The sequence below is a fragment of the Miscanthus floridulus genome, chromosome 19 (genome assembly GCF_019320115.1).
Source record: "Miscanthus floridulus cultivar M001 chromosome 19, ASM1932011v1, whole genome shotgun sequence".
Classification (NCBI taxonomy): Eukaryota; Viridiplantae; Streptophyta; class Magnoliopsida; order Poales; family Poaceae; genus Miscanthus; species Miscanthus floridulus.
The window spans coordinates 6523885-6536610 of NC_089598.1; the positions used below are offsets into that span (position 1 = coordinate 6523885).

Below are 12726 nucleotides of genomic sequence, written 5' to 3' on the forward strand. Positions count from 1 at the left end.
ATCCTGCTAAGAAAGAAAGATCGGCCAGAGGAGATCAAGGACTACCGCCCTATCAGTCTCATTCACAGTTTTGGCAAGATGATCACAAAAATGCCTAGCAGCAAGGATGGCACAAGTGTTGGACAGTTTGGTTCGGCCAAACCAGACGGCCTTCATCAGAGGTCGCTGCATACACGACAACTTCCAGTTTGTGCGCCTGTCCTGCAAGGCGATTCATGAAAAACATGTTCCCTATGTCCCGCTCAAGATTGATATAGCGAAGGCTTTTGACTCAGTTGCATGGAACTTCTTGCTCGAGGTGTTGGCACATTTGGGCTTTGGCCAACGTTGGAGGGACTGGATCTCTAGCATACTGTCAACTGCTAGCCAACTGCCAGCAACTGCATCACTTGTGACCAACTGCCGAAGACTATGGATCATATCATCTTGGGTTGTGTTTACAGCGGAGAGGTCTGGGCCATTTTACTAGCCAAACTTCATCTCCTGGATGTTGTGCTCATCAATGAGGAGGATGTCATGGAATGGTGGCTGCGCAACAGAAAGCTCGTTGTCAAACCGGCGAGAAAGGGGTTTGATTCGCTCTTCTTCCTAGTTGGCTGGAGACTGTGGAAGGAGAGGAACTCGCGCACTTTTGATGGAGTTTCTACTTACGCGGCTGGTCTGGCTTGCTCGATCTTGGGCGAGGCTGAGGAGTGGTGTTTGGCAGGATACAAGCACCTCTTGTCCTTGCTAACACTGATGTAGTCTCCATGGGTCATTCCCGTTGCAAGCATAGTAGTATGTAAATCAAATTTCGCTTGCTGCCCGTGGGCCGTTGTACTTTGGTAATCGATGGATTACCATGACGTTTATTTGTAATTTTGAGTAAACTATCTTCTCCTGCTTAATGAATACCGTGCCCGAGGCACGTTCGAGAAAACGTTCATATGTATTTACATAGAAACACATTCCATTCCATTCCATTCCTATAAACCTAACTATGCAAGCCTTATTTGCTACTGCTATGGACGATTATAAACAAGGGCCGGGGCACTCTTTATTTTGGATGATCGATCACTAGATCCATCCGTTCTGCTAACCTGCTGGGAGGTGGATGAAATGTTAGTGTAGATCAGTTGTAAACAATGCAAGCCTTAGATATGCTACGTATGTATGAGCAAGTAGGTGGTAGAGACCTTGATTTCCATGAACGTTCCTAGCCTATATTGAAGGAAGCATTATATGATGATGTCATGTGTGACGGACATACAAACTACGTATGTACAAAGCCACCAACCCCATCTCCAAAGTTCATAGCTTTTTCACCGCCATGGTCTTTATTTGACTAGTATGTATATGCAATTAGTTACAGTTGCTTAACTTTCGGTAGGAGACGAGAAATTGCTACTAGCTAGCGCCTTTGACTATACGGACGGGGGAGGCAAGAGGGAAGAAGGTTCATTCACAGTCGCTGCTCGTGTTGTTGCGTTGGAGAGGAAACGATCAATGGAGGGCCGGCCGGCCGGCCACTTCACCTCTACTGTGGGTGGCGTACCAGTATATATAGGCAGGCAGGGGCAGGGCTAGGGTTACGGAGCCAATCCAGTTCCAGTGCAGTCACAACAAGCAGCTAGCTTGCAACCAGCCGCCATGCCGTCCCCGTCGCCTTCGCCGCAGCTGCGGGTGCTGTCCAGGCGCACCGTCAAGCCGCCGCCGCGCCCGCGCCCGCGCCCACGCATCCCGCTCACCACCTGGGACGTCTCCTTTCTCTCCGCCGACTACATCCAGAAGGGCCTCCTCTACGCCACGCCGCCCTTCTCCACGGCCCGCCTCCTCGACCACCTCCAGACCGCGCTCGCCCAGGCGCTCCACGCCTACTACCCCGTCGCCGGCCGCTTCGCCACGGACCAGCACCGCGACGCCCACGGCAACGTCCTCGGCTGCTCGGTCTCCATCGACTGCGACGGCCAGGGCGTCGACATCGTCCACGCCGTCGCCGACGGCGTCGCCGTCGCCGACGTCATCCCGCCCGACGCCGATGTTCCGCGCCTCGTCCAGTCCCTCTTTCCCCTCGATGGCGCCGTCAACCACGACGGCCACCACCTCCCGCTGTTCGTCGTCCAGGTCACCGAACTCACCGACGGCGTCTTCCTCGGCTTCGCCTACAACCACGCGCTCTCCGACGGCACCGCCTTATGGAGATTCATCAACGTATGGGCGGGCATCGCGCGCGACAGCCTCTCTGCCTCCCCCTCGGCCTCGGGGCCGGGGGAGCACAAGCACGCTCCAGCTCCGCCGCCCATGCTGGAGCGCTGGTCCCCCGACGGCCTGACGACGCCGACGCCGCCGGTCGTGCTCCCGTTCCCCGACCTCACGGGGCTCATCGAGAGGCTGCCCCCGCCGCCGCTGCGCGAGCGCATGCTGCAGTTCTCGGCCCACACGCTGGAGGCGCTCAAGGACCGGGCGCGGGAGGAGCTCCTGGCGGCCGGGGACGCGGCCGGCGCGGCGGCCGTCACCAAGTTCCAGGCGCTCAGCTCGCTGGTGTGGCGCTGCGTCACCCGCGCGCGCCGCCTGCCGCCCGACCAAACAACCTTTTGCCGCGCCGCCATCAACAACCGCACGCGCCTCCACCCGCAGCTGCCGCCGGAGTACTTCGGGAACACCGTCTACGCCGTCGCCACGGAGGCCGTCACCGCGGCGGATCTGCTGGAGCGCGGACACGGCTGGGCGACGGCGGCCGTGGGCCGCGCGGTGGCGGCGCACACGGACGCTGACATCCGGGCGCGCGTCGCCGCGTGGATGGCCAGCCCCGTCCTCTACAACCTCAGGTACTTTGACCCCAACGGCATCATGATGGGCAGCTCGCCGCGCTTCGACATGTACGGCTGCGACTTCGGCTGGGGCGCGCCGCTGGCGGCGCGGAGCGGCAAGGCCAACAAGTCCGACGGCAAGGCGTCGCTGTACCCGGGGCAGGAGGGCGGCGGAAGCATCGCCGCGGAGCTGGTGCTGACGCCGGAGCACATGGCGCTGCTGGAGCAGGACGACGAGTTCTGGGCGGCCGTTTCGCCGGACAAGCCTTGTCCGCCGGCGGGGAAGAATTGACCGCCAGCCGCCCAGTCCATCATGCAAAAGTCAGACAGACACTGACAAAGCAATAAAAGGAATTGAATTGAATTTTCTTTCCCAGTTAGTTAGCGTGTTTGCTTAAGGATTATATAATGATGTCCTCATAATAAAGATAAAAGATCGAAATATTCCATCCATGCATTGTTTTCTTGTGTTTAGAACATTGAGCAAAAGAAACAACCACTTGGATTTACCCTTCTCTTGTCTAACAACATGGTGTCACGCCAGCAAAAACCGCTCGGGATGCAAAGAACAAACAATTTTAAAAGTTGAGGGGGTGCTTCCAAAAACTGATTTTATAGATGAGAAGGGAAATCTGAAGACCATGAAAGTTAAAGGGTCCAAAGGACCTTTTCCTTCATATTGTGCTTTATGTTGAGTAACTGGGTTGGTGAGGCCAGAAACTTTGCGTCGAAATTTATGGAACCCACGTGCCCATCCACTAGGCCCAGGTTTCAGCTGTAAATTCCGACCACTAGCTAGAAGTCGGTCCACTCCACGTCTCCCCCATCTCTTTCTTGCCCTTGCCCTGACTGAACCCGGCCCTATGACTCCCTTTCCTTTCTTCATCCATCCATTGTGGTTTCTACCTCCGCCTTTGCGTCTGCTGCCCCACAGCCAACAATCACCACCCGAGGCAGACGATGGAAGAAGCGCCGGGGAGAGTGGACTCCAAAGGTGACTACGACTGTTACCGAATGTACGACACCTACATAGATGCTCACAATGCACTGCTGGAAATGTTTTCTTCTTATATCTTTAAAAACTTGATCAAATTTTAAATCTTTCAGTGAAAACTATAATTAAGGACTAGGGGGGCTTGGTCCCCCCCTCTCACCCCCATCTCCGGCCACTGGTAGACTAGCTAGATTCGTACATTACCGAATTGTAAGGATGTATTGTACTGAGGTGACAACTTCAGATCACTAGGTATTATTTTTGCTATATGTCTTGGACTTTTTTTGTGGTACTATCAGTAAGAGCATTCCTTGGAATTATCTTATTGGCCGTCAAAGTAGTATTAAAAATAAATAGACCGTATCCATGTTGTCTATGTATCTATCAGCAATATTTCTTAACATTAATCATTGTTTCGTCACTCACATTTTTATGTAGTATTGTTGGTTTGTTCAAAGATTTGCAGGTATTCACAGGTGATCACACGTGAGATGTCTAGGTTTCTAACCATCCTACGTGACAACGTGCGCGAAATGTTCTCAAATTTTTACCATAGCCTCCACATGTGATGTAAAGACGCGTCACCAAGTTTCATGATTTTCGAACTTTGTTTGCATTTTATATAATTAAAAAACACTTCACCCGCAATTTTGTCGCCATGTTTCGTGCGTGAGATGTTTGAAACTTCAGGCGTGCTCCTGGAAACGGCCTCAAAATACAATAAGTAACGCCAATATCATTTTTCCACTCGTCGAATTCCATGATTCGATGCACCTGCAGTTCAAACTTACATTTCCCGGAAAAATGCAATTAAATAAAATAAATTAAGGATATATAGCAAAAAGATCGAGAAATGTGCCAAATTTGAGGATGTACTTCAACTTAATGTGTAAGGGCTGAAGAAAAAGTTTGGAGGCAAAAACAAAAAAAAAGTATGCTTTGCCAAGTGCCCAACTCTGGCACTCGGCAAAGACTCTTTGCCGAGTACCTAAAGGGGGGGGGGGCACTCGGCAAAGGTGAAAGTTTTTTTAAAAAAAAAAAACGCGGACAATTTCGGATTTTTTTATTCTGAGCTTTGCCGAGTGCCAGATCTGCGGCACTCGGCAAAGAGGTAAGTTTTTTTTCTTTTAAGTACGGTTGTTTCTTTTTTTTAAAAAAAACTCTTTGCCGAGCGCCATATCTACGGCACTCGGCAAAGATATTTGAAAAAAAAAAATTAAAAATCCTTTGCCGAGTGCTAGTTCACGGGCACTCGGCAAAGGAAAGGAAATGTCCTACGGCCGGCCCACCCCGAAGCCCCATCGGCCACACACACACCAACACGCCCCCGCACCCGTCTCTGTGACCCGCCGTCGCCGCCGCCCGGCTGCCCCCCCCCCGCCGGCGAGCCCCGCCACCGCCGGCGATCCCCACGCCCCCATTCCCGCGCCGTGTCCCCGCCCTACGCCCCCAGCACCGCCGCCCGCGCCCGCCCCCAGCCCCGCTGCCCGCTGCTGCGGGCCCGCACCACGCCGGCGGCCACCGACCCCGCCGCTCTGGCCTACCCACCCCACCCGCACGCCCGCCTCTCCTCCCCTCCCCTCCGCGCCCCACCCACGCCCCCACCGGCGCCGCTGAACGCCGGTGGCCCACTGCCGCCGGAGAAGGAGAGGGAGGGCCGCCTTCACCTCCCCTCCCCGTGGGGGCCGCGCCCAGCCCGCCCCCCCCCCCCCCCCTCGCCGTCGGTTCTTGGAGGGGAGGAGGCAGAGGTGAAGTAGGAGGAAGGAGAAGAGGAGAAGGAGGAAGAGGAAGAGAAGGAGAAGAAGAGGAAAAGAAGAGAAGAAGGGGAAGAAGGAGAGGAGGAAGGAGGAAGGGGAAGAGAAGGAGAAGGAGGAGGAGTTCTTGGCGTCTTCTTCTGCGCGTGCACGTCCCGCCACCACCCAAGGTATATGCACCGTCCCTTTGTGAATGTCGGCCTTCGTGCCGTGAATGTCGGCCTTCATGCCATTGTGAATGTCGTGAATGTCGGCCTTCGTGCCCTTGTGAATGTTGGCCTTCGTGCCATTATTTTTTACAGGTTTTGGAAACCTCCCTGTACAGGGGAGGTTCTGCCAAAATTTTCAACTTATAGTGTTGTGTTTCTTGTTTTGCAGAGCAGGACCTGTCGGAGGGGACCCGTAGTGGCTAAGCGAGCTTGCAGGAAACGCGTCGTCGACATCCATCATGAGGCGTGACTCCAGGCCATCATAGATTACTATGGGACGAAGCTCGGACAGAAGGTCACCAAGAAGGACATCCGAGAACAAGACTTGACGCTGACCAAACCCTAGTTCCTTGAGGTAGCTAAAGAACATTAAAATTGGTTCCTTTTGAGATTAAGTACGAATCACTTGTTTTTCTAATATGTCAACTACTTGATGACGTGTAGGTGATTCCTTGGTGGTGCAACGGGTGCCCCGTGGCTTGGGCGAAGATGGTGGATAGGTGGTTAAGCGCGGAGTGGGCCGCTCAGCATGCGGCTGCTCGACAGCGGTGTTTGTTCATGCCAGGTGTATCACACCATCAAGGCAACCGCAACCTCTCCGGATACGCCCGAGCATGGGTACGTGGTCATGTTTCTATTCTTCTTGCTTTCGTTGAACTCGGCAAAGAATTCTAATCATCTTGTTTTCGTTCTTGTAGTCGGCGGCACATCAAGGCCAAGAGTGCTCCAACTTCACCGCATTTGCCATGGCACACAAGGGCAAGGCGTCGTCCGACGTCTCCTTCAACCCAGATGACCCGACCGAGGCGTACACAAACTCGAGCGCCTATGAGAAAATCACGGAGTACACAGCGGCGGCAAGGTCGATCCATGGGCCGAAGTACGATCCACGGACCGACAACATTGATGCAAACACCGTCATGAGGATTGGACAAGGCAAGAAGCATGGCCGCTACTGGATTGGCGACAGCGTGATCGACACGGCCTCTACTCCCACTCTCTCCCAGATCCGAGCACAGAGCACGATTGCCTCCTCACTCCCGGCGATACGCTCACGGCCAGCCACTACACAGCACCGGGTCGACACACTCCAGGTTATTCATGTTTTACTCGTCGTACATGGATCTTTACACAACTCTATTTCCTTTGCATTATTGTAACATTAGCTTTGCAACAATTTGTAGGCCCAGGTGGAAGAAGCAAACAGGAGGGCCCAGGAGCTGGAGCTGGGGTTGGCGGTCGAGCGGGACGTGCGGGAGGCCGACAAACTCGCCCAGGAGAAAAGGTTGGTGGACATTATTGCCTGGATGCAAACTACGACGGGTGCTGCTATGCCTCCTAGGTTAATGGGTCCACCTCAGCCTCCTCACTCCGCTACTCTAGTGAGTAATGTCACACATGCAAGGAATTGCTACAATCGCTATTCAACTAATCTTGTCTCATGCAATCTCATCTCCTGTGTGCAGCCTCAGTCGGCGGGTTCAAACAACCCAGCTCAGGGCACTCCGAACGAGCAGATGTTTCCTTCCCCATCATCAGCAGGATGGCCACATCAAGGGCCACTTCAGTGAGTAGCGCTTGTAGTTTCATGTCTTGTTCTCTTCGCAATGGATTTCTGTCCGAGACAATGTTGTTGTCATGCATGTGTTATTGTGACATGTGGTGATGGATTTGAACTACTTGTTGAATGATGTGGAATCCTATCGAATAATGGATGGAATTACTGTGACATGTGGTGAACGGATGTGATTCATGTGGTATGTGTGATGGATTGTGACATATAAGGTGCTGGATGTGGTATATATGTGATGGATGTGATATATATGTCATATGTTGTGTTTGCAGTGATCGAAAGCAAAAAACAAAAAAAAACAAAAATTTTTGGTCACTTTGCCGAGTGTAACACTCGGCAAAGAGCCTTTGCCGAGTGACTTTTGCCCTGGCACTCGGCAAAGCTGTGTACACTACCATGTGTTTCACAGCTTTGCCGAGTGCCAGGGCTCTGGCACTCGGCAAAGAATTTTCCAAAAAAAATATTTTTTCTTTGCCAAGTGCCGTCTCAGCTAGGCACTCGGCAAAGATTTTTTTTAAAAAAAACATTTTTTTTCTTTGCCGAGTACCGGGTCAGCAAGGCACTCGGCAAAGGATTTTCCAAAAAAAAATATTTTTTTCTTTGCCGAGTGCCGGGTCAGGAAGGCACTCGGCAAAGTATTTTTCAAAAAAAAGGAGGAAAGCTTTGCCGAGTGCCTTCCTGACCCGGCACTCGGCAAAGACGCCGTCAACGGCTGATGGCCAATTTTTTTTACCGAGTGCCGTCCTCGCACTCAGCAAAGCCTTTGCCGAGTGCCCGACAAACGGCACTCGGCAAAGAACCCTTCGCCGGATGCGGCTTTGCCGTTTGCTCTTTGCCGAGTGTGGCACTCGGCAAAGAGCGCGTCTCCAGTAGTGAATAATTAATACTATGATTTTTTCCCCTCAGGGTACACTGTTTCACCTCCACTATCGTTGGCGGCGCATCCATGAGTACTCCCTCCGTACCTGGAAAGGAAGTCGTCCTGGGCCTTGACACCGTTTTCTCAAAGCATGTCACTGAGGCCATAAGATGGACTACTTGGACGCGTTTGCCCTTGGAGAACGTTTCGGCTGCCTGCTCGCCCGCTTCGTTTCATGCGCCGCCCGTTCACTCGCCCGCTAATCGCTCGCCTCCCTTAATCGCGCGCTTGCTCGCCTCCCTTCCTCTCCCGTAGCACGCTCGCCTCCCTTCGTCTCCCACAGCACACGCTCGCCGCTCGCTTCTAGTTAGGGTTTAGATGTTCACGCGCCTCTCTTCCTCGCCGTCTGGCTGGAGTCCGACGCCATGAAGGTCGTTCGCGCCATGGAGGAGGCGCTGGAATCAGAGGTCGCGCCGGACTCAGAGATGACAATGGACTCGGAGATGGCGTTGGATTCGGAGATGGTGTCGGACTCCATCGAGATGGCGCTGGACTTCGTCGAGTCTCCGTGCGCTCGCTGCGGCACGTTCCACGCCAACAGCGACGACGGAGAAGCCTGCTTCCAAGCTCGCCACCGCTCTCGCAGGTGTGCCCGTTGTGGTCTTCTACATGAAGACTACGATCTGACATCATGGATATTGCATGACATGGAAAAGTTTGATTGTGAGATGTACATTCCTGATGTGGAGAAGCTTGAAATGAATGATGAAACCATAATTCTGCCTGAGCATGTTCAGAAGAAGTTGGACGAGCACATTGAGAAGATGAAGCAAGGCACCATGGAAGATGCAAAGAAAGATCAGTAAGGTTACATGTCTCATTCATTTAACCTAAGATACATGCATCTCCTAATTTGCTTCTTCTAATTTGCTGCATAAACTAACTTGCATCTTCTAATTTGCAGGGAGACTAGCAATGGCTTCAGCTAGCAAGGAAGCTTCACATGAGATTTGCAATGGCAGCCAATCTTCTCTCTCTAGTTTTTCTTTTTGCATGTGAGGAATCTTGATGTTGTTGCATCCTTTAACCTTGATGGCTTCCTTCAAAACACTCAGTGTTACAAAAATTATATTTGCTTTGCGCGGCGAATACTCCATGAATGCCTACAAAACATGTGTTGAAGAAATGAATCAATGAGTACATTAGTTGTTCAAGAAACAATGTAACAAGTGAACAATTGATCCATTTACCTGTTGCACGGCTGGAACTAGATCTTTAATTGTTTTTGCATCCTTCTTGTATTGAATAGCTTGAATAGCTCTAAAAAACCCCAAGTCTAGAATGTTAAAATTCGGAGAATTGGGTGGTTGACAAATTAGCCGAATGTCAAACCCATCTTGCTTAGCAGCCTCACAAAAAAAAGGATCATCCACTTTTAAATGAGAAGGTGCATTATCTTGTTGTATGAAAATTGGCTTGTTCATATCTTATCTTGGCCATTTGGCTCGAATGGCAGGCAAAACTCTATTTACCATGAAATCTCTGATCACATCCCTTGTGATTGAAGTTATTGGCTTGATTACTTGCTCTCCACCAAGACGATTTTGACTTCTTCTTACAGCATTTTGATAAGTGACAAGTGGAAAACAACCAATTTTCCCATCAAAAATACACTCTCCATTCCTAAACCTTGGCCGAGCACAAACACACAAAAACATGATCCTAGGGATGTAATTCTTGTTCTTACAAGTGTGATGTGGTTCATCTTCCTCGGGTAGCAAGTAGTATTTCTCATATTTTTGAGAGAGGGAGAACCATTTTTCATCAATGAACACAAAGTCAAAAAAATCCTTAAACCTTGGATCACCAACCAAACCTTGCTCAATCATGTCAACACACCACTTCAACCGAGTCTTCTTGTTGGCACCAGTGAGGTACGGTTTGATGCTACTAGAGTGGCACCTAAGCAAACATTTTTTCAAATACCTTTGTATCCTAGATTTGCTAATACCAAGTTTACTAGACACATCTTCTATGGTCATTCTTTGCTTGAGAGGAATGTTGCGCAATTGTTCCAAATCAAGAGGGACTGCCTTACGACCACATCTACCCTTCTTTTGACTATGAACCACAACAGGAATGTTATGAGCAAGTTGGTTTTTACCTCGCTTCCATAAGCGCTGAACTGATCGAATGTGTACTCCAAATTGATCAGCAACAATTCTTGTATCTTTCTTGCCTAGTGTCCCATTCTTGCTTGTAGCCAACAATGCTTGGTACACTTGTTTTGTGACTTCTTCTATCATGTCCTTCCTTCGATGGTTTACTTCAACGGGAGACTCAACAGCATGTTCTAGTAAAAACAAAAAAAGAACATTCTTCTTGTTAGCCACGGCTTACATAAAAAACAATCAAAAAAGGAATGAACAAACTGAAAAAAATTACCAGGCAGGTTTTGTACATAATCGAAGTCAACCGCACCATATTCATCTAGTGTCAATTTCAAATCAAATCCTGTCAAAAAGGAAACAACAAACTCAGAAAAGGTGGAGCTCGAAGGAAACAACAAACTCAAAGACTTGGAAACACATTACCACTGTCGTTGTGATCTTCCAATATTGGTTCGTTGAGATCGAAGGCAAAATTACCGTTATTATCTTCTTCTAAGCGAACATTCAGATCAAAGCCAGAATCTCTTGGATCCAGGGGCAGAGCTACAGGGTATGCCAGGTATGCACTGGCATACCCTGCAGATCCAGCAATAGCTTTCATGTATATACGTCTGTATTTGTAAAAAAACAAAAAAAGACCGTATCTGCACCATGGAAAACGAACGCAGCAGCTGCTCCTTGCCGAGAAATGATGGACTTTCCTAGTTTCCAGGCCCACGCGGCCATACGGACGGGAAGCCTAGGTCCTGCCCACGCAGCCATAAGGACGCCAGGCGGAAATTCGGAAAGTCAAGGTCCAGTCCTTAGAACGCACAGTTCCTGACCGCCGACGCCTGGACTTCCTATTGATCTACTAGTATTGCATATTAGAGTCTCGCCCACTGGCCGCCGTCTCGAGGCTTGAATCTTCGCAGCGCCGACTGCCGAGTACGTGACATGGAGGATCGGCCTGATGCGCGTGCACAATTAACGTGCATATATAGTCCGATAGCCTGAGCCACTGCGGTGAGAATCAATCTCTTTTTTTACTATTCGTCTTTCTATAGAAAGATCATGTTTATATCCATGGCTAATATCATCCGGTCATCAATAATATGCAGTGAGATCAGAGATTTGCTCAACATCAGAGACAAACGAAATTGATCAACAATTTAGTATCACGTGAGTGTTTGTGTCATCACATATGAGGATTGAGGATTCAATCCGTGCACTTGCAATTTGTTTAATTGTTTGGTATTGTGTTTTTAATAATTGTGTAGTTATCAAGAGAGATGAAGATATTGCATCGCTTTTTAATAATTGGCTAGAAGAAGGTGATATCATCCACGCATTCATGTCCCATAGAAAGTGTCGGCTAAAAAAGTTTGATAAGTAGTATTGTAAGTCCTCTTACTCTCTTTTATGCATATATTTGGAGCTATCATTATGATGCTTAACTATTCATATTGTAATGTTGTGGATGTTTTTCAACTTAATCTTCAAATTTAAAACTTATCGTGTTATTTAGTGTATATATGCCGAATTACATTGCAAATTTCATAATTGTTACCGAATTGTCAAAGGATTTTACCGATTTGTATATGAATTTTTTTTGATGGCATACCCTGATCTAAAATCCTAGATTCGCCACTGCTTGGAACAGCCATTGCATGCGGTAGATGGAAAGAGAAGAGGTGGTGAGAGGAAAGGTGGAGCACGGTATAGAAAGACACCGCTTAATCAGGCACGGTGTAACCCAAACGTCGGAGAAAAAAAAAATGAGCCATGCCTTCCATGAACAAGAGAAGAACAAGGAAGGAAGGGAACCAGGCGTTTAAGGAAGGGAACAAGCAAGGTTCCATGCGTTTAAATACAACAAGCAGCGAGCACTCCAAGCGTCGGGCGTCCTGAGCACAGCGCGAGGCCAAAACTTTCAAAAACCAGCGCCATCACCAAGCAAACTCGAAAACTAACGCATGCAGCGAGCACTCCAAGCGTCGGGCATCCTTAGCACAGCGCCATGCATCCTCCTCTGCGCGCCAATTTGAAAAAATTGAAAAAAAAACGCATGCAGCGAAAGCAGCGGCTCAGCGCGCGCCATGCGTTGCCGAAACAGTGCCATGCAATACGCCGCGAGCCATGCAAAAATCACTCCTACCAACAAAAAAAAATGCGTCCGTGAGGTATTAAACTCGGCACCACAGGACTGACGCCTCGCCGCACTAGCCGTTTGAGCTGGGGTAGGTTCTCATATGGAATGCATCCGCAACCATATTTAATAGGAGCAGATAGGGAAAACTTTACCCTAATTAATCACTTCTTGATATGCACAATCATGTCCTAAATAACTTTCTTTTCAGATATGGAGGGAGTATATGTCAAGGCGAGCGGCGTCAAC

The 12726-nt window shown here is 49.7% G+C and overlaps 3 protein-coding genes across 3 annotated transcripts; 2 read left to right on the forward strand and 1 right to left on the reverse strand.

Annotated features, from left to right (window-relative positions):
• The first annotated feature begins 1420 nt into the window (after window positions 1–1420).
• On the forward strand, window positions 1421–3234 carry LOC136529141 (uncharacterized acetyltransferase At3g50280-like). The gene has a single exon (XM_066522207.1). The coding sequence runs from the start codon at window positions 1630–1632 to the stop codon at window positions 3079–3081; it is 1452 nt and encodes a 483-aa protein (XP_066378304.1). The 5' UTR covers window positions 1421–1629; the 3' UTR covers window positions 3082–3234.
• Window positions 3235–6304: 3070 nt separating this feature from the next.
• LOC136525460 (uncharacterized) lies at window positions 6305–7317 on the forward strand. Its single transcript, XM_066518439.1, has 4 exons — window positions 6305–6364; window positions 6445–6840; window positions 6931–7128; window positions 7213–7317. The coding sequence occupies exons 1-4, from the start codon at window positions 6305–6307 to the stop codon at window positions 7315–7317; spliced, it is 759 nt and encodes a 252-aa protein (XP_066374536.1).
• A 1814-nt stretch (window positions 7318–9131) lies between these two features.
• LOC136525461 (uncharacterized) lies at window positions 9132–10950 on the reverse strand. Its single transcript, XM_066518440.1, has 5 exons — window positions 10766–10950; window positions 10624–10730; window positions 9926–10531; window positions 9429–9514; window positions 9132–9341 (listed from the first exon to the last, which is right to left on the reverse strand). The coding sequence occupies exons 1-5, from the start codon at window positions 10948–10950 to the stop codon at window positions 9132–9134; spliced, it is 1194 nt and encodes a 397-aa protein (XP_066374537.1).
• Between the last annotated feature and the right edge of the window lie 1776 nt (window positions 10951–12726).